At 40.8% G+C, this 21,916-nt stretch overlaps 1 protein-coding gene across 1 annotated transcript; it reads left to right on the top strand.

Moving 5' to 3' along the window:
- The first annotated feature begins 5,095 nt into the window (after positions 1 to 5,095).
- Positions 5,096 to 12,140, top strand: LOC139449112 (sulfotransferase 1C2-like). Its single transcript, XM_071230596.1, has 7 exons — positions 5,096 to 5,160; positions 7,630 to 7,801; positions 7,980 to 8,136; positions 8,778 to 8,962; positions 9,137 to 9,231; positions 9,692 to 9,872; positions 11,968 to 12,140. Exons 2-7 carry the CDS (start codon positions 7,639 to 7,641, stop codon positions 12,063 to 12,065), a joined length of 879 nt encoding a protein of 292 aa, XP_071086697.1. The 5' UTR covers positions 5,096 to 5,160; positions 7,630 to 7,638; the 3' UTR covers positions 12,066 to 12,140.
- The last annotated feature ends 9,776 nt before the right edge of the window (positions 12,141 to 21,916 follow it).

The following is a 21,916-nucleotide window of genomic DNA, read 5'->3' as shown; positions in this document are numbered from 1 at the left end:
GGAAGAAAGCCCGATTTCGGCAAGACGTTATCAGTTGTGATTGCCACCAATCTCAGAAATGACCTGCATTTCTCCTCATTCTGTGCGTCTCCATGAGGCTGGTCTCCGTTTAGGAAGGGCATGCATTCGCATCCCATTGACCAGACATCACAGGCACGCACGTTTGAATTGGGCTGAAAATGACATTAGTCGGACAGACCAGGGCTGTGCTCCTGTACTTTTCTCTGATGAATCGAGATACTGCCTTCAGAGAAACTTCACATATCGCCGTACACGATTGTGGCGATGACAAGGAGAAATATTTAACGATTCCAACGTATCCGCACATGACCACTTTGGTGGGGGCTCAATCGTGGTTTAGAGTGTGATCAGTAGAGCTGGAAGGACCTATCTCCATGTCCTTTACCGGGGCACAATGACAGGTGTGTGCTACCTGAATAACATTCTGGATGTGTACCGCATGCTGACGCAATCGGCCCGGTCGTCATCCACATGAACAATAACCCACGACATCATCGTGCCAAGGACCTTGATGCCTACTTAGAGCAGGAGACTATTTTCCGCATAGCGTTTCAAGCTCAGTCACCAGACCTCAGCCCAATCGAACAATTGTAGAACGAGCTGCAGATCGATCTAACAAGAAGCTCAGTCCTTCCGGCAACTCTACAAGAACTCAAAAATGCTCTCACTGATGAGTGGACAACCATCCAGACACGTACTTCTTTGGGAGCATGAGACGTCGGTGGTAAACGGTGATCGCATCAGTGCTACTGTCTTTGGATAATGACTCTTTTGGTGATTGTTATTAGTTTTGATCTGGTTCTCTTATTTCGACGAGTACTCTGACTAACTATTGGTAACATGTTTATTGGCATTGAGCGGCACATTACAATGGATATTTGTTCATTAAGCATGTCTTAATATTGTCTTTGGCTACTGGTTAATTACATTCTAAAGTGATGATCATCAGCAAACTATGAGAGGTATACACGTTTGATTTGTTTCACATAAGGGTATATCTAAACTTTACTATTGAAACGCATAAACTTATATCTAAAATTATCGAAACTGTGAGAACAAACATTTATCTGAGGTATACGTTAAATCTCTTAATTAAACCACACGCTAGAAGATACGTTTAAGAGAAGTGATTGTTTGGAATGGACCGGATCAGTGAAAATTATCTTTCAATCCCAGGAACTGTTGAACTATTACTTGTGCAATCTTCATTCAGGTCAAGCACTTGGGTTTCAAGCACTTGTTTTCACCTGTCATCAAGGTGTCATAAGTCATGGACATTCACCTTGATCTACTAACACCTGGTTATGCTCAGTTTCACAATTGTCTGTTTTGTTAATACTTTTACACACTTTTACGTGTAAAAAGACATAAAAACCTTTGTTACGCTGTATTTGTGCCAAGGCCCAATTAGTATAAATTGAGTTGTTTGAATATTTATATATTTTGTATATTAACTGCATTTATTTAAAATCTGAGATCGAAAAACCAGGTTTTTTTTATTTCCGTGAGTACTTTAGTTGCCCCGCTTTCTGCTTAGAACCCTAAGGGCATATACTCGAAGACATACATGTAGATATGTTGAGGGCTGAATCATGGAACAACACTACTGAAAATCGATATTTTTCAGCAATCGTGTTTTGACCATATTCACCATGAATCACTGTGATTGAATTAGCCACAGTAACCTCTTCCAGGTCTCAAAACAGGCAGGTAAACACTCTGCCAAGATGTTGTTTCGTATTTTGTGCGAAGGGAAATGAAGGAAATTATGCAAGGTTGATTCAGATCATTGTGCTCCCATTGTTCCACGTTGCTCCCCAGCAGTCCCCCATGACGTGGCTTAACTATTGCCGGCTCATTATGACATTGTGTATTGCAAGTCATGTAAGGCTATGTCATGCATGATTTTCATTGAATATTTTACCATTTTACACTTTCATATAACGAGTCGAAATGACTTGGAGGGTAAGGTAGGGTCAGAACTGGTTTGGGGTAGCATATGGTATACCTTCATGTAATATTACAGCTCGTTAAGTTATGTTATTGCTTGATCGTTTAAATAAAATGTACAGAAATGGGTAATTCAGAAATAACATAAAGTATGATGTCATGAGTTGACGTTGGGTTGTTGATACATGTTTTCGAGATCCTAGCAGGAGAACTAATGTTCATAGATTCATGTAATAGTGTAAGAAGTACCTTGAGAGAGATTATTCATATTCACGTCTTTACCTCCGGTCAAATTTTTATAAATCAAACTTAGCTTTTGTAAGGGTTTGAGTTTACTCACTCGCATATGCAGGAGTGGAACTAAAATATTTGAGCGATTTGAAACCGTGCGAGTCCACAACCTATAGCATTGTCTGAAAGTAACAAAGGAAGGACTACTAATATTTCCCTGATTTGACAATATTGTGTCAGAATATTCTAGACAAGTGAATATATTATAACGTTTGAACATGTAATAATGTTTGTCTCATAATTAAACAAGGCACTCAGTGGACATGGGAAATCTTCAGTATGATAGTGTCAGGAAAGCCAGTACACCAAACCCTGGCAGAAACCTGCCTGGCTGGAATACAAGACCGAGGAAGAACTGGAGGATCCTCCACACTCAAGCTACTCTCTTCAATTGCTGTTCTTCTGATCGGTTTACATTTACGTAAGATATGTAACATTAACATGATATAACACGAAAGGTAAAAACGTGTGTCATTGTTTTATATACAATCCATGTATGCAGGCGAGTCATTATGGAAGCTGGGATGTAAGGTGATGAATCCAGTTTCTGACAGGAGACTAACCAGATCTGGACAGACTGACACAATGACTCATTGAAACAATGACTCACTCTACATGAGTTCTCCGTGACATTAGTAGGGCGTAAGGAATGTAGGTCGAGGCATGTTCAGGAACTATCAGCTCCGAAAATCCTGTGAACTCTCCTAATGGCACATGTAAATAAAAGCGACTAAGCCCTTTCTATAATGATAAGAAGCTTCTGCTAAAAGCGGTCGTTTGTAGGATTCCGAATATATCCTGAGCATGTGTTTATAAATCACTTTTGAATAGTGATGACACCAGGCATTCAAGAAAAGGAACACATGAAAAGTCAAGTTAAGTGTTTACCTGAAAACAAACCCCACAGGAACACATGGCAGAAGCCAGATAGGGATTTGCATAGTACAGCATCGTTGTCACTGATGTGTCAAGTGAGTCTATTTATCTACCAAAAACATTGTGAAAGCTTTAATGACACCTTGAATGTTGTAATCCTGATCAAACAGCTTTTTGGCGCGAAGAAAGGGAACGATCGATTGTACCCCCAAAGTTGAAAAATGAAGACACCAAGGTGTGGGACAGCTGGAATATTGATTGACATAAAGGGAAACATAACTAATGGAACCAGGTGTTAGTAGATCAAGGTGAATGTCCATGACTTATGACACCTTGATGACAGGTGAAAACAAGTGCTTGAAGTCATCCCTCTTGCAGACTTGTTTTTTTATGTTCACTGGTCTCTTTTGTTTCTGGTTATCATTATCAAATGACGGGAATTGGCTATCAGACCATTATTCAACAATAAACGGTTATCGATTTACCTTGAGTTTTAGGTGAGCCATTGTCCCTTGATGTTGCAAATCCGAGCAGAAATTCCGATTATATGCATTAAGACACAGACCAGCAGGGAGGGCAGCAGAAGTGGTTCCCCTGGGGATACCTACTTCTTGTTAAAATGTCTTATCCCCAAATTTCACAAAGGTTGTCAGTGTGTGAGTGATCCAATGTAGTTTTACGCTGCTTGCTTTAAACAAAAGTACTTGCTATAAATATCATGGCGAGGAACAGGATTCACGCATTGTACCCAGGTCACCAATGAGAAAGTTCATCATTTCACATTATTGCTTACTCTACAAACGTTCTCTGATATATGATTTCATTTTCAATAAACGCTGGGGGGGGGGGGGGGGGGGGGGGGGGGGGGGGGGTGGTAATGATGTGAATGGGTCACTGAAAATCAGTGATGACACCAGGTGTTCGCGAAAAAGCTCTACTGGTTGCATCCGCCACTCACACCATTTGCATAAATAAATAAGTATAAGTTGTTCCGTGTTGCTTCCCAAATTGCAACAAAAATGTTAACCCAGAAATTATGTACGTAAACAACTTACAACCAACAAATGGTGTAGAATTAACAATTGTATTAAAAAGTTTAATAGGACTAGGTTAACAACTAAATACAAATGACTGCACAGCAATTACAATGACAGTACACAATATAGTGGTAGCGCAGTATTCAATGGCAATAAATAATATGGTTTGCAGTGGTCAGTATCGAATATAAAAATAGGGATAACAATGGTCAGTGACAATAATAAATTCACCCAACAGCGACAGTGCTCGAGCTTCTGAGATGAGCCTGGGCTGGGAATCCGGGTGATAAGTGATCTTCACACGAAAGCTGGTCTTGATATTTCGGAATGTGAGAGATGACAGGCACGCCCCCGCTCTACTTATATAGTCCAACTAGCTTCCAGAACTTTCCACACTGTGCCAGACCAGTCTTGTGTCACAAGAATGTTCCACATGTTTCTATAACGCTTGACACTAGCATCAAAATATAGTAACTTCCTTACCACTGCTTACATTAAATAGTTCTACATTCCTGAATGACCCGTGAAGATTCCGCGGTAGAAAAGGTCTTCAGCAAGGGTCGGTGCTCATGATAATAATCACTGGGTATTCTGGTCCAGACTCTATTATTGCTGAGTGCGGCGTTAAACACCAAACCAAACCAAACCAAAACATTCCTGACAACTAATCATTGTCCAAATACAATGCAATGAGCTTCTACCGAATCTCAGCTGAAACAATTTAATACAGTTACAAACATTGCTTAACCAAAACAAAAAACACTGCCATTTAAAAAAGTTTCTCATGTCATTTGGGTCACGTGTGGTACAGTCATGTCCCGATATACTCCAGAGGCGTGTTTTGTTTTGACCGACTTACCCGCACCACACGTCGACCTGACAAACAGGCAAGGATTGTGACATCAGCACATGCGAGGTGACCCATTTAATCTAGAAACAGACTTGATGAGCTCATAGAAGGACGGTTGATCTAGCTCCTCAAACTGTAAGTGCGACGTGTTGATGAATTGTGGACAAGCAGATAATTCTTCAATGAGTATACAATAATATTATAATGTTACTGACGTAATTAGAGCTACACATCTTGTCGGCAAGCCGAGAAGTAATGCACATTTATGTTTGTTGAATAGTACAAGTCAGTGTTATATGTAGGTAGTACACAGCCAGACGGAAGCATAGTAGTAACGTTCAGAATTGTTTATTGAGTAGTACATCATAGTGTTATTGACATAACTAGAAGTAGTACACATCATGTCGCAGTGACTTGCAGTATTGTACATTATCGTTTTTGAGTAGTCCTGGTTATTCGCAAGCATAGCAGCGAAATAATGTTCTGTTGTTTAACGACAGAGTAACCACTATTTCAATTCTATCTTGACTGCATGTAACGTAGGTTCACGATAGTAGCTCTGCACTGCTCTGCTGTACTGTCCGAAATCTACTGGTCCCGAGTACATAGCGACAATTCAGTCCTTCATATCACACTGCAGCTGATTTTGGAGGGGCCTTTAAATTACAAACCATCGTGGACAGTATCATATGGCCTTGTCCCAAACAGTTTAAAAATAATCTGGAAGTTCATGTTCAATACTAGTATAATGTGTAAGGTTAAATTAATAGTTTGTAGAACGGTCACATGGAACACACAGGTCCATGTCACATAACATATATTAGTTTGGATAACATTACACATGGCGTTTCAGGTCACATTACACACATATCGTTACAGGTCACATTACACACATCGTTTCAGGTCACATTACACACATCGTTTCAGGTCACATTACACACATCGTTTCAGGTCACATTACACACATCGTTTCAGGTCACGTTACACATAGGTCCGGTACACCTTAAACACATTGTTCCATGTCAGATTACACACATTGTTTCAGGTCACATTACACATGGCGTTTCAGGTCACATTACACACATCGTTTCAGGTCACATTACACACATCGTTTCAGGTCACATTACACACATCGTTTCAGGTCACATTACACACATCGTTTCAGCTCACATTACACACATCGTTTCAGGTCACGTTACACATAGGTCCGGTACACCTTAAACACATTGTTCCATGTCAGATTACACACATTGTTTGAGGTCACATTACACATGGCGTTTCAGGTCACATTACACACATCGTTTCAGGTCACATTACACACATCGTTTCAGGTCACATTACACACATCGTTTCAGATCACATTACACACATCGTTTCAGGTCACATTACACACATTGTTCCATGTCAGATTACACACATTGTTTCAGGGCCCATTACACTCAGTGTTTCATGTTGAATTACACAAATTGTTCCAGGTCACATTACAAACCTTGTTTCGGGACACATTAAAGACATTGTTCCTGGTGAACATACACACATTGTTTCAGTTCACATTAAACATCATTTCAGGGCACATTAAATACACTGTTCGAGGTCAAAGTTTTCTTTCATCACACAAACTATTTCATGTCAAATTCAACACAGTGTTCCTGTTGACATTATACATATTGTTTCAAGTCATAATATACATTGTTTCGGGTTAGATTACACGCATTGTATCAGGTCAGATTACACATTGTTTCAGGTCACATTATACATTGTTTCAGGTCACAATATACACATCATTTCAGGGCACATTTTATTCATTGTTTCAGGTATCAATACCCGCATGATTTCCGGTCACATTATACACATTATTTCAGGTGAAATTATACACATTATTTCAGGTCACATTATGCGCATTGTTTCAGGCCACATGACACGCATTGTTTCAGGTCACATTATACGCATTGTTTCAGGTCCAATACACGCGCTGTTTTCGGTTACATTATACAAAATATTCAGGTCACATCATACATATTCTTTTTAAGTCACATAATACACATCGATTCAGGTCACATTACACGCATTGTTCCAGGTCAGATTACAATTTGTTTGAGGTCACATTATACACATCGTTTCATGTCAGATTTGACATTGTTACAAAGCACATTATACACATCGTTTCAGGGCACATTATGTACATTGTTCAAGGTCAAATTTTAGGTCACACAACACACACTGTTTCGTGTCAAATTAAACACTGTGTCCTTTGTCACATCACATACATTGTTTCGGGTGACACTATAAAGGTTGTTTCATGTCACATTCTTTCACGACATATTTGACATGTATTGTTCAAGGTTCAATATATACATTGTGTGTGCAAATGTGGTGCCAGGGCTTATGCATTACATCAAGAAATACCAGTGAACCTTATATCACATAACACATTGGCCAATATAACTGTATCAGATCAAGGCGAAAACAAATGATATAAATATTTATGCTTTGTTTGTAAAATTTGAGATTTAAGCACTCAAAATGCATGAATCGGAAAAGGGGCCGAGCAGCAATATTTGCAGAGCTTTCTTCCTTGACATAGTTTGATCATCTGCTTCACAGTTTGCCAAGATGTCGACCCCAGCGGAAATAGCAGTGGCGGGCGGGTTTAATTTCGATCTGACGGATGTGGACGGTGCTGTTCAGATGAGTTTGGTTGCTGACACGTTAAAAACGTTGAAGTCACGTCGCCTCCGGGACGATGACATCCTTCTGTGTACATATCCTAAGTCAGGTAACATGGTTGTTAAAGATAATGACAAAGCGACAAAGATAAAGTGACAATGTATGACAGACAAACTTGAGCTCCAACCAATCATTTCTACCTTTTATCCAGTAACTGAACGAGGACGTTAAATGACAGAGATTAATCCAAAGCAACTTTATAATAATTTGTCTTATGATAACGCAAGGCACTCACTGGACGTGGGAGATCCTCAACATGATCGTAGCAGGCAAGGCCGAGTACGCCAAACACTGGCAGAACTCTGCCTGGCTGGAATGCAGGACCGAGGAAGAACTGGAGGAACTGTCATCACCAAGGATCCTTCGCACCCATTTACTGCCAAGGTAAGAAGGGCATTCGTAGTATCTTCTGAGAGAATACATACATGACCCCTGGTATGCATTGTATGTGCGCGCGTGTTGTCTCTTCAGTGGTCATCCTACTCACTACATTATAAGCTGTAGCAGGATCACGAGGGTACATGGGGTTTTATGTGTATCACGTTAGGTTTTATACAACGAGGGACGCATAAAACCCCATTTTGGGATCCTGCTACAACGAATTTATCTCAACGACATGTTTCAATATGACATTGTAAAAGAATTCAAACAAATTCAAAACTGATAGAAAATAGCTGTTCGATTGAGCTGAGATTAGCATGCTATGTCAGGTGACTTTCCTTGACTCCGAAAAAGTATGCGGCTTTTTCCTTGGAAGCGTGGTATAAAGGATATATTCTTTCTCTAAGAAATCCACGTGCAGGCTCATTTGCTCGTGGTGGGGTATAAGAGATATATTACCCCGCTGAGAAATGTATTCCCCTCCATGACGAGTTACACTGTAGGCCACGTAGACAAATCAGATCTAGCTATTCTGTCATGGAGATTTGATCATGTCTGTTCTCACCACTATGCATGTTGCAGTTGTATCTGCATTTACGAAAGATCTGTATTTATCAGAGTGTTTATGCAATTCACGCTTCCAGGCAGCTGCCCGAGACAGTATGGAAGCAGCGGAATAAGGTGGTGTACGTCTGGAGAAACCCCAAGGACTGCGCTGTGTCTTGTTTCTGCCAGGACAGCCAACAGGTGTGGAGGGACGGCACCCAAGATAACTACAGCTTTATGGGATCATGGGATGACTACCTATCCTTGTATCTGGATGGTTATGGTATGGCTAGCTTTACCAAGACGCAGATACATGCTTTTGATGAACTAGTTTGGTTGATATACATATGCGTACATATGACATACTTTAGGAACAGAACAGAAGAGAACAACATAACTCCTTCTTACGACTATGACACATGTTTTCTTATTTCATATTTCAATTCTTTTCTTCAAGCTCCCTCTGGGTCGGTTTTCGATCATATTCATGATTGGCACAAAGCAGCTGAGGAACAAATGATATGTAAGATTCAGTATGAAGATATGATAAAAGTAAGTACCTCGATAAGAAATAGTATAGCATATATACTAACATGGTATCAAATGCGATACATATATATTGAAGTGTACAATCGGATCTGCTTTCACCTTTCTGATGAATATAGGAAGCGTTTTCGCGCTCTTATTGACTAAATTCATCAGTAGAACAATCTAAACGACCTCCTGAATGCTAATGTTATGACGAGAGTCCACAAAATTACAGCAATGATGGGCTACGGAAGTTCTGTTTAATATGATGCAATTGATCCTGTGTTTACGGGGTCTTCTAAGAACGTGTTCCAGTGTCGTTCTTTATATCCACCACTACAGTGGCTATAACGCTATAAATGGATTTAACATTTCAGCCCCAACAACAGTACGAGACTATTGGTTATACTTTCTAGTTTATACATTTTAAGCAGTTGTGTGTGCAACATCAAATGTGTTCACGAAATCTGTTTTACTTCCAAAGAATTGCGTGCACGAGATAAGAAGAATGGCTGAATATCTTAACCGCCCTCTCCCGGAGAAAACATACGTTGCAATAGCAGAAGCATGTTCCTTCAGCAACCTGAAACACGCCAGCGAGAACATCAAGGATCAGACCTACCACTTCAAGTGGCAACAGGGTTCAAGTGGATACTTCAGAAAAGGTGACTGTTTAGCATGTAGCACCCGTGAAGACCCAGGTAGACAAAAGGTGTTCAGCAACCTATGCTTGTCGTAAGAGGCGGCTAACGGATCGGGTGGTCAGACTAGCTGACTTGGTTGATGCATGTCATCGTATGCAAATTGTGTAGGTCTATGCTGACGATATCAAGCACTGGAATATCTGGTCTAGACTCGATTATTTACAGACTGCTGTGATATGAGTGCCGCGTAAAAACAACATAAAAACAAAAACTCGTCCAGCAGACAAATAAAATGCATCTTTACTTATATGAATCACAAGTCGATGATGGATATTGCTATTCTAGTCTTGTTAGATTTAACAGTTTAAGAGTGAGTAACATTATTTGCGTTCGCAATGTTTCAGAGTAATCATGTAATTATAAGAAATCTGGTATACAATTTCGACTGTATCATCAGCCTGGCGTGAATCATTTTCACTTATCATGCATGAATGAATAACAAAACACAAAAGTAACCGAAGTTTCAACTTTTGTCTATCGTTGCAAACAACTTGATAACAACTTTATTACAACGGTGGTTGAAAGGTTTTGCACCTAACTATGAAGGATGTATAGTACAGTCTTAACAGTTTGCATGTATAAAGTAAACTACTATCCCAGCTTTCAGAATGCATTTGAACTAAATACTCACAGGCAGCATCAAAGTGACTTGGTTTTCTCTATTTGATGAAAATGGACCAAATTGGCTATTGAGCTGTCAACAAGTATCTCCAACTGAAAGGGCAGAGCGCTTCCAGGTGGAACAGATGATCAAGAAGAACGTCAACCGCCACGACTAAGAAACATCGTGACACAATACATGACATGATTATTGATGATCAACGACATTTCACATAGCCAATACAGTAGGCATCTCGAATGAGAGACTTTGAGAACATTCTGAAGAATGAACATGGTTCCGACTCCTGATCAGAAACACTCAAGATTCATCATCTCTTATGAACGAGCATCTATGTCAGTTTATAGCAGACCAATCTCATTGTGTTGAGTGAAGTGTAATCATGGATGTCTTGTGTTCACCACTATCACCAAAAAAGACTAAAAATCAAACCATTGGAAACATCTACCCTCTCCTCCTCCGAAGATGAAGGCATTGTCTGTTTCATCAGCTGGCAAGACGATGTAATCCTACTGATGGACTGCCTCAAGAAAGGTCGATGTGATACTAGTTTGCATAGGCAACTGCGCGAGACTGTCACAGTTAAAAGTCATTGAAAACTCACTGAAGGTATGTTCTTCCACCAGGACAATTGTGCATGCGTCAAACCTGCAATGCGTGGCTGCAATGCATGACAGTAGCCTTGAGCTCACTGAACAGCTTCTGTATCAAATTCGGCACTGTCAAATGTTCACCTCTTCCAAAACATTAGTGTTTGTGAGTTGGGTGTAAAGCCGCCTTTAATGGTATTCCAGTTATATCATGGCGTGTCAGCTTAATGTGGGAGGACAGCCCTAGGGATGCAGGTCTCAGACGGTTACCATTTCGGTGAAATCCACGAGCACGGGTATGGTGCTGACAAACCTAGAAACATAATCGGGGCGAACCGGGATTCGAACCCACAATCATAGGTTTCTGGCGTGACCAAGGGACGCAACTCTGCACAGCGAATCGCGGCGCCTTAGACGACTGGGCCACGCGTGCCCCTCCAAAACATTTAGAAAGAACTGTCAGATAAGCATAATGGATATAAAGATGATGTTACTTCTGCTATGGAATACCTTTACACCACCAGCGGAAGCCTTCTACATCAGTGAGATCCAGACACACCTGCATCGTTGTCAGAAGTGTGTGGACCGCGGAAGGAATGATGTTAAAAAGAAATCACTCAATCAGCGCAGTCCATCGTAGTTAAGCTCAGAACTTTTCAGCTCCCCAAAGTATGGTAGTCCAAGTCATTGTTGTTCATACACAATAATTAAATGAAAAGTGTTTTTTGGTTACATAAATTTGGTTACATTTGTGTATGTCTATTTTTGAAGGTTGCCTTATCTCAAGATATCAAGAAACCAAAGACAAAAAGAATCTATGTAATGATACGTTGATTTTACTTTACAGGGAAATCCGGTGATTGGAAGAACTGGTTTACAGTCGCCCAAAACGAGAAGTTCGATGAAATGAGCGAAGCAAAGCTCAACAAAACGTTCCTCCATTGAAATACATTCCAAGCTGATCATAAAGGGACCGACTATTATAACAACAGGATTATTAACAAGATTGACAGAGGTTAAGTGGGAATGAACAAACTAAGTTGAGAAGTCGACTGCCATGAGGAATCTCATATGGACTGCCACGTAATGTTTCGGTTTTGGCACTAAATACGGAGAATATATATATCTATATATACGGTAATTTCTTCAGAAGAGTGTGTGAGTGAGTATGGTTTTACGCCGCTTTTAGCAATATTCCAGCAATATCACGGCGGGGGACACCAGAAATGGGCTTCACACATTGTACCCATGTCGGGAATGGAACCCGGCTCTTCAGCATGACGAGCGAACGCTTTAACCACTAGGCTACCCGACCGCCCCTCTTCGCAAGGAGTAAAACTGTTGTGAGGTACCTGTACTGCAGACGGTTAATGTCAAATCACAATAAAAGCATGCCAATAGCAATTACATTTTCAGAATCATGTATTCTTTCAACACCATCGCAAAATATCAAGTTGAAACCAATGGTCATATAAATAAGCTGGATCTGTTTGATCACAACAGAACTCATATTGTCCCACAAAATCACATCTAAAAAGGAGACATCAGCAAGTAAATATATATCAAATGTGTATCAACATTTTTCGCCAGGATATCAAAAATTTATCTCCTTGTTACCACCTATAAGTTCAGCTTAACATAGGTGCTCCTTTGGTCAAAAGTGTGTTTCCCATGTAATGAGTGTGTCAGGCGTTGCACACGAGGGGCGAACGGGGTGCACACCCGTGTTCAACGCGTTGCGGACGGGTTCCACGCGTGTGACCTACGGGTTGCGTTTTAACTTCATTTGGTATGACGCGGCCGGGGATCGAACCCAGGACCTTCCACTCTCCGGGCGGACGCTATACCACTTGACCATGGAGGCGGGTTTTTTCCATGTTACGAATGAAGGATACAATTCTCGTGAATTGCTGAAAATTATGTTTTTTTCCTAGACGACCCCTAACATAGCCACAGGACAAGCTCTAACATATCACACAAGACAAGCCCTGACATAATCACAAGGCAAGCATAACAACATGGCAAGCTCTAACACAACTATAAGACAAGCTCTAACATAACCTCAAGACAAGCAATAAATACAGTGTAGACCTCTTTGGAAAAGGGCTTGTTTGTTTGTTGTTATATATTCTCGCGACCTGTATACAACCGAGTCTGGAAAAGACAATCAAATTTAAATGCGTGATATTATGACCAAAGTGTCACGCCGTCGGGGTTTGAAAACACGATGTTTGTTGTTTAACGCTTCTGCGTTATCGCGTTATACGTTGCTGCGAACTTGTTCTTACCCGGATTCCCTACGGAGATGTGTTTTAAGTCGTTATTCTTGCTCAGAAGTTGTTTGATCGAGGTTACAACATTCAAGGCTTCAGTAAGTTTTCAAAACGGTTTATGGTAGACATGTGGAGGACATTCTAAATTTGACGCATCAGTGACAAAAATAATGTGCGATGCAATCCACTATTTTGACTTGTACCATATGTTCCCGTGTTTTTTCAGGTGAACATTCGACTTGCCTTTGCATGTGTTTGTGACGGGTGCTACAGACGGGGGAGGATACACTCACCTTTTCATAACTACTTTATAGTGATTCATAAAAACATGCTCATGATCTATTCTGGTTTATGCAGAGATATCTGTTGGAAAGGGTTTTATTGCTTAATTTTAAAAGCAGCTAATGAGTAATGGCGCTGTTTTGATCTTGGTTGTCGTAATCATACATTTTGAGACGCAATCATACGTTTTCAAAGGCAGTGTGTACTGTTATCTGGGAGGATTCAGTAAACATACAGATCGTTATGAAAACGTAATTAACATGAGTGAGTGAGTGAGTGAGTGAGTATGGTTTTACGCCGCTTTTAGCAATATTCCAGCAATATGACGGCGGGGGACGGCGGGGGACACCAGAAATGGGCATCACACATTGTACCCATGACGGGACTCGAACCCGGGTCTTCGGCGTGACGAGCGAACGCTTTTACCACTAGGCTACCCGACCGCCCCGTAATTAACATGAACTTGATATATAAATATGTTCAACAAGTAGATCAAATCATATTTAATCTCAATGAAGCATAACAGCTGTACTGCAGTGTCTCTCAGAGTCATTCGTATGGCGGGAAATGCTCCATGCTGCCGTGGACACGCAATCACCAAGTCTCCAAGTTTGACCAACCGATCCCCTAAGTCGCTTCATACGACCAGTAATATTGCAGGGAACATGTTCTAAATAGGACTAACTTAAATAAAAGTGGCAACATCCTTCATAGATATCAACGTTATTGTCATAGGTTAAGATCTGTGAGGGGTCAAGTTTTTCCTCAAGGTCATAGCCAGAAGTAAAGAGGTTTGTTTACGGCTACTTATGTGATAAAGATTTACTACAGATCAATGATACTTCGTACACGTGTTCGTGTGTGATAAAGATTTACTATAGATTACTAAAGTTTGGGCCCACGGGCATACCTTCAAAAGTTCACCAAAATGTTGGCTTTTTGTAAACTTTGGTACATCTTCCTTAACGCCATAATGGCAGTTCTGCTTCTTTGTGTACTGGTCAAACCCCATGCGATTTGTGTAATATATGCGAAAGAGGTTTAAACTTGTAATAGTTTAGCTTGTGATAAGCAGACATTGATGGTCAGGCCCATAACACAGGAAGTGGAATCATGTTAGCTTGAGGCAAGAAACTTTAGTCCGGTATGAGGCTGAGCTCAATTTTATCGAACCAAATATTATGGTATCGCGCTGGACATGCGTTGGTACACAATGTTGTTTAAATTACTGTCGGAAATGCTAGAAAACTGCTTTTTGCCTGTTAAGAAAGGCTATAATTTTTCACAGACAGTTGTTATTGAAATATCGAGTAACTACCGATCGCCCTACCTGTGGTTTGAAGTATTTCAGTCACAAGGAGTCCTATCGACAAGTTTACAGGAGACAAATTCGAACGAAAACAGGAATTTCACTTTTATTCTAAGACCATGGTGACAGTCTGAAACGGACTATAGAGATATGCGCACATGACTCCGTCATAATGATAATAATGTAGTCTTCATAAAACATTTAATCCACACACAAAAATCATTTTGAGAAAATTCTAGATGTGCATCTTCTAAAATGACAAAATGACGTTGCGTTTTATTTTTGTTTACATTGCTCTCATGGTGCATGTTACATTACACTTACATAGCCATAACCATATGCATGGTACACGATATGGATTCTGTACAGGGAAATGAATACAAGTTCTTTATACTTTAGAGAGATAGAGGGAAACCATTTATTAAATTAGATAGGTTGAATTACCGAACTACCCAAGCTATGGAGTTTTCAATTCATACCATCAAGTCTACGCTATGATAAGAAAACAAAACAGGTATAGGGGTGGTCTCAATAACAAAACTGGGAAGAAAATGAATATTAGACAGCTTTGATACAGGGTGATTAGGCGTATAGTGTACAAGCTTCATGAGCAGAAGGTAACCCTGACTTGTAGTAGAATTTGGGAGGAATTAAAGATACAAGTAATGTTTCCCAGACTGCACAAACTATTGCTTTCAGAGAGATGGGATTTCGAAACACTGCGCATGGCGATGACCGAGCACTTTTCAGGAGAAAATATTCCATCCTGTCTATGAGGTCGCATTATATCCGAACCATTCATAACTATCACAATCAGGGCGTCCAGATAATTTATCTTGATGAATCCTTCCACTGACTATGGGGCTATTGGCATCAGGTAAAGGTAATCGTGTCATTGTTTTGTACGCTGCAACCCATGATATGGGGCTTATTGATGGGTGTGTTCAAGTTTTCGAGGCGAAAAAAGAAAATTGGTGATTATCATAAGGAAATTATAGGAGGTGATGTGTTCATAGACTGGTTGTAACTTCAGCTACTGCCCATTTTAAACAACGCCAGTGTTATTGTCATGGATAACGCCAGTTAATATAACGTCCGGGAATCAGATACTGTCGCTCAAACCATGAGTAGTCTGAGGGAGATCATACGGGAATATATGACATTGTCAACTTCAGACCATATGTAACGAAAGTTCAGCTCATGGAGAAAAATAGGCTGAATAATTTAAAAGAAACCAGTAAAGTACAAGACAAATGTGCTAGCGGCACAACACGGTTACGTTGTCTTACGTACGCCAGTCAGACACTGTGAGCACAACCCTGTTGTGCCCATTTTGACTAAGAGTAAACGGTTGGTAGCAAAACATGACACAACATTCAAAAGTACAGATTCATAAACGTCATCAGCGGAGATAAATGCTTCCTCAAGAAACCATCTGTAGAACAACAAATACTTCTGGAACCTGCAACCTTCCAAAACTCATCCCGTTTTGATAGCTCTTAACTAGTCCATCATGTTTCCAAGCAAATATAATGCAGTATATATCCTAAATTGTTACCTCTTCAAGGCATGTCAATTAAGTACAATAACAGCAATATTTTGAGACCACCCCCAACTCGGTGACATTTGCAGGCCATTTCATACATGCATGACAAGACACGAATATTTTCAAAGTTTATCATCATTTTACCTGTAAAAGTACATTCTAAGGGTAATGATAATGTCAGTTAGGACAGGCTAGATTAGGTCAATTCGCGTTATTTTGATATGTGCTCTTTTTATAGTCCTATGACACGTATTTTTTACATGAAGCCAGAAAAGCAGATTTTTAGCATTTCCGACAGTACTTAAGGTCTTTTTTCTATAGTGAAGGTTATGATGTCGTGCAGTGCATCCGTTTGGGGGGTTTGTGGAAAAACAATTGCCGATAAGGTCTGGCTCATTATGTGAAGTTGTATTGCAAATGTAGCTTCGCACAGATCTGTCATTTCTGTGTACAGTCGTGAACATGATATGACGAAGATCATAGCTTGGATATATGTAGGAGGAAGGCAGTGGGCGGTACAGGACAAATGTCTGACATGAAGAACTGGTAACTTTTGACAGAAGCTGTGGCTGTGTAATTGGGATTCCCGACAAATCCGTCGTGATGAAAGTACGCTTCGTACACGCTTGAGTCTTCGGCGTTCCATCATGCATCCTTGGCTAAAAACGTAAGGAAACAGATCTGAAATATCAATACATCATGCTTTAATATCAATGCAAGACTTGAGCGTTATCAATGTTTGCACTTTGAAATATTCATCAATACATGTATAAATTGAACGGGGTATAAAGTAATAAATAATGCATGACATACCAACAAGTTACCAACGACGGGTGGCCAAGTCGTCTAAGACACCGCAATTCGCTGTGCAGAGTTGCGTCCCTTGGGCACGCAAGAAACCTATGATTGTGGGTTCGAATCCCGGTTCGCCCCGACTGTTTCTAGGTTTGTCAGCACCATACCCGTGCTCGTGGGTTTCACTGAAGTGGTCAACGTCTGAGACCTGCATCACCTCGGGCTTTCCTCCCACATTAAGCTGACAAGCCGCGATATAACTGGAATACTGTTAAAAGCGGCGTTAAACCCAACTCACTCACTCACTCACTCCTTGGCTTAATCCACTTACTCAGTTTCATTCCTTCAATATTGGCAATTGTAGGTTATGCATATAATGAATGGCAAGTCTTATATCCGCTTATGTGGCCTACATGGATATAGGTACATGTACCTCAAGTCAGTAACTAGACGACGTGAAACCCGAATCAAGCATTGTCACGACCACGTATATACACAAAATCAGTATCTAGATAATCTTAGACCCTGGATCCCGCAGTGTTACACACACGCATGGAACCTACAGAAATCCAACTATATTTCAATTAGCATGACCATTTTCTATACTGTTGAAGAAAGCAAGGATGTATAAAAAACAGGTACCATTTTTGGCAGCAGCAACATAGATTGCAGTCTAGAAATATTTATATTGAGTGTGTTGTCTCCTTCACTGCACCACAACTCAGACAGAAGGCTGGCGTTGCCTCTGTAAGAACCTGACGAAAAAACAATCTGCAAACACCACCACCTTGACAGCTTCCTACACTGTTTCAGAGGATACCTTAATCACAGACCGCCTCCGTGGTCTAATGGTAGAGCGTCCGCCCTGAGAGCGGAAGGTCCGGGGTTCGATCCCCAGCCGCGTTATACCAAAAGACGTTAAAAGATAAAAGATGTTGTTACCCTGTCTGGCGCTCGGCATTAGGGGGCTAAAACAAGGACTGGTCGGCTCGGAGTCAGTATACTGTGTCTGAGTGGGGTATTCATGTTAAACTGCGGCATGGTATCTCAGTGAGCTAGCACTATAAATCGGCATCAGTCCGGACTAGTACAAGCAGCTACGCAAACACACACATGTACATGTACGTCGCTATATAAGTGCAATAATCTTGAACGCGACGTTTAACCCCATTTCACCTCACCTCGCCTTAATCACATTTAACAAGATATACATGACATTGTATACACCCGTCAAGGTCATATTAACGAATTAGATGTAGCCTACGGGGAAGATAGGTCCCTTGAGGACATTAACAAAGTAGAATGTATTAATTGAGCAACGACTTCAGTCAGATTCATTTTTGCTGAATCAGGTTCAAATTTCAGACTCATTATGTTTACGCAAAGGTTTTGTTAAGAAGTATATGTTGAGTCACGTTTCCATAGTTTGAATAATGCTCAATCATGTTGGCGTTTTAGCAGAGGGTACGTGACGTATCTGTTTCATAAACCCACCAACTGACAAGACCAGAGGACTTGATCTTCAAGGTCGGACATATCCCAGTGTTTGTGACTAATATTTATTTACCTTTATACATTAAGACAAATATTAGCACAGAGGACCCTAAGGAAACGTTAGATTTACTGATATGTGCTCTCACATGAATGTTACCGGGGGTGTTCATGCACAACACGGGTCGTTATATGTGATGAGGAATTATTGTCTGTCAGAACAAACGCCCCTGTAGGTGAAACTGGGGCGCGAACTGCGTTCACCAAACACGAACTGACAGGACTATGATGCCTGCATCTGTTAATACGATCTCAGGTGAAACTACTACACAAAGCAAATGTTTGTTGTCAGCATGGTCAAGTTGTAGTGGCCGGTGTGCTGGTAAAATTTTGGGTGTTAGTATTTTAAACAAGGCCTATCAGGCGTAAGCTAAATTAAACAAAGGACCGACCCAAGCTACCTACCCTACCCCACAGTAGAAGTTAAATAACAGAAACTCCACGCAGAGACTGTCATTATTCTGTTGCAGCGCCGTAGAATACAGCAACCATAAAGGTTTATTAAATTTAATGCAATACAATAAAAGGTTAAAACATCATTTCATTAAAAAACATTATATATATACAAATATATAAAATACAGAAAGTACATATATATACAACACTGCCACATGAAGATGAGTGAGTGAGTAAGGTTTTACGCCGCTTTTAGCAATATTCCAGCAATATCACGGCGGGGGACACCAGAAATGGGCTCCACACATTGTACCAATGTCGGGAATCGAACCCGGGTCTTCAGCGTGACGAGCGAACTCTTTAACCACTAGGCTATCCGACTGCCCCTCACATGAAGATGAAGGTAACACGACCTGTCTTGTCGTTATGGTTACGTCGTCGTCAGTTATTGGAGGTCCGCACATGGTCGTATTGCTATTTGATGCATGGGATGGATCTGGCGCCACTTCATATTGGACCCGTGAAGATTCCGGGATAGAATAGGTATTCAGCAACCCATACTTGCCGTAAAAGGTGACTATGCTTGTCGTAAAAGGCGACTAACGGGATCGGGTGGTCAGGCTCGCTGACTTGGTTGATGCATGTCATCGATCCCAATTGCGTGAATCGATGCTTATGATATTAATCACTGGATTGTCTGGTCCAGACTCGATTATTTACAGACCGCCGTCATATAGCTGGAATATTGCTGAGTGCGGCGTTAAACAACAAACCAACCAACCAACCCCATGCAAGTAAATTTGCCTATCCAACTATCCCATAAAGCCTGTCATTACAGAGTCTCAAAAGAGACCTTTTTCGAGAATGGAGAAGTTCATATCAACACTTATTAACAAATTTACCCTGGGAGGGACGAGGTGAAACTGTGTCGTCTATAGTATAGTTAAGGTAAACGTCTGCAGCGATATAGGTGCGATTGTCATTCTCGATGTAATCTGGGAGGGATCACGTTCGTGCGTTAAAGTCACCCTTAGAGATTACGTAAAGTCATGGTACTTGTCGCTCAATCTATTTAGGTCGTTCAAAATAACAAATAGTGGTTCAAAGGCGTGATCACTTGATCCAACTGGAGAAAAGAATATCATAGAAAGAAACAATCGAACAATAAAAGATGGATGGTCACTATTTAACCACATTATTTGGCTGAGCTGCTAGTAAGAACTGACGCACACGATGAAACGAATCTTTAACCGAGGCAAGAATACCACCTGTCTTGTTTATATCGTACGTACCCAGGAAAAGAAAATGTGTCGTGGTCATTGGCCCTTGAACATGCATGTATACATAATGGTACGAGAAATGTATGAAGAAGTGATAGATAAAGGGTTATGTGTGTTAATGCACTATGGGTGGTTAACGATCTGAGTGTCCGGCCTTGGCCAAAGTGAGGGTGTGAGATGGATTTTACGCCGCTTTTAGCAATATTCCAGCGAGGCGCGAGGCACCAGAAATGGGCTTCACACATTGTACTCATGAGAGGAATCGAACCCGGACCATCTTGCGAACGCTTTAAACACTACAGTACCCCCACCGCTTCCCCTTGTCACAAGTTATATGAGAGTAGGTGCTGTCATAACCAAAGATCAACTATACATCGCGAATGTTCTCCAGACCCCGTTTCAAATTGCGATCATCTCTATCTTCAAAGTTTAAAAAAGATTTACTGTAAAAACAATGTGAAATGCTTGACGTCCTCACTGATAACAGCTCTGTGAAATTTGGGGATAGGACCTTTCAGCAAGAAGTAGGTATCAACATGGTTGCTACCCGTCCTGCTGATCTGTTTCACTATAAACGGCGTTGGAGGAAAACAGGCATTGACCGAGTAAGACGTGCGCCAGTCTTTCAGACTGCGATAGTAAAGGGGAACGGAATACAAATCAAAGTAGAAACTCGATTCTGCTGTATTAACTTCAAAGAATAACCATTGGCCAATGTCGTTGCTTTCAATGATTTGACTATGAAATGTCCACTCACCCCATTTGCATGTAGTGTGTTATGGAGATGTACGGATATCGGGATGTAAAGAAGGAAACTGTATGATGACGTCACTTCTTGACTCTTGCGCTTTATCATACACGATTAGGATATTGTCAACAATTTTAGATGGAGCATCAGTATCGATAAGAATGACTATTAATGTTGTGTACACGAGTCACGTTGAGATAAATGTAGTTTAAAGATGTATTGTCAGCATTTTGGAAGGCCCTATATACTGCTTTCCTGATGCTTTAGGAAGCAGCATCATTCTTAAGGAGTAAAGATATTACGGACGTAAGTTACTGTGGTAGATACTATGTGTTCGTGATGGCAACTCTGGCAGAGAGAGCAATGGCGTCTGGTTGCAGCATAGACCTGGTGATGATAGATGGTGCTGTGGAGGCTGCCTTGTTGTTGGACAAGATGAAGACGATGAGGTCTCGCCACGTCCGTGATGACGACAACTACATCTGTACCTTCCCAAAGTCAGGTGAGATCCAGTGGAGTTATTGGTGTCTTCAATTTCAATACAAATGCATAACAACTACTACTTAGTTTCGGCCTAAGGAAGCAGGTTGCCCGATTACGTCGCCCTGAACCATCA

Source organism: Haliotis cracherodii, unplaced genomic scaffold (assembly GCF_022045235.1).
Source record: "Haliotis cracherodii isolate W230 unplaced genomic scaffold, xgHalCrac1.p SCAF_7, whole genome shotgun sequence".
In the NCBI taxonomy this organism is placed as follows: Eukaryota; Metazoa; Mollusca; class Gastropoda; order Lepetellida; family Haliotidae; genus Haliotis; species Haliotis cracherodii.
Note: the sequence above shows the minus strand (reverse complement) of the source record. Positions and strands in the feature narration are given on the sequence as shown.

Coding starts and splice junctions, on each gene's coding strand:
- LOC139449112 (XM_071230596.1), top strand. CDS start 7,639: ATGTCGACCCCAGCGGAAATAGCAGTGGCGGGCGGGTTTAATTTCGAT. Junction 9,232..9,691: donor AGTATGAAGATATGATAAAA/GTAAGTACCTCG, acceptor TTACTTCCAAAG/AATTGCGTGCACGAGATAAG. Junction 9,873..11,967: donor AAGTGGATACTTCAGAAAAG/GTGACTGTTTAG, acceptor TTTACTTTACAG/GGAAATCCGGTGATTGGAAG.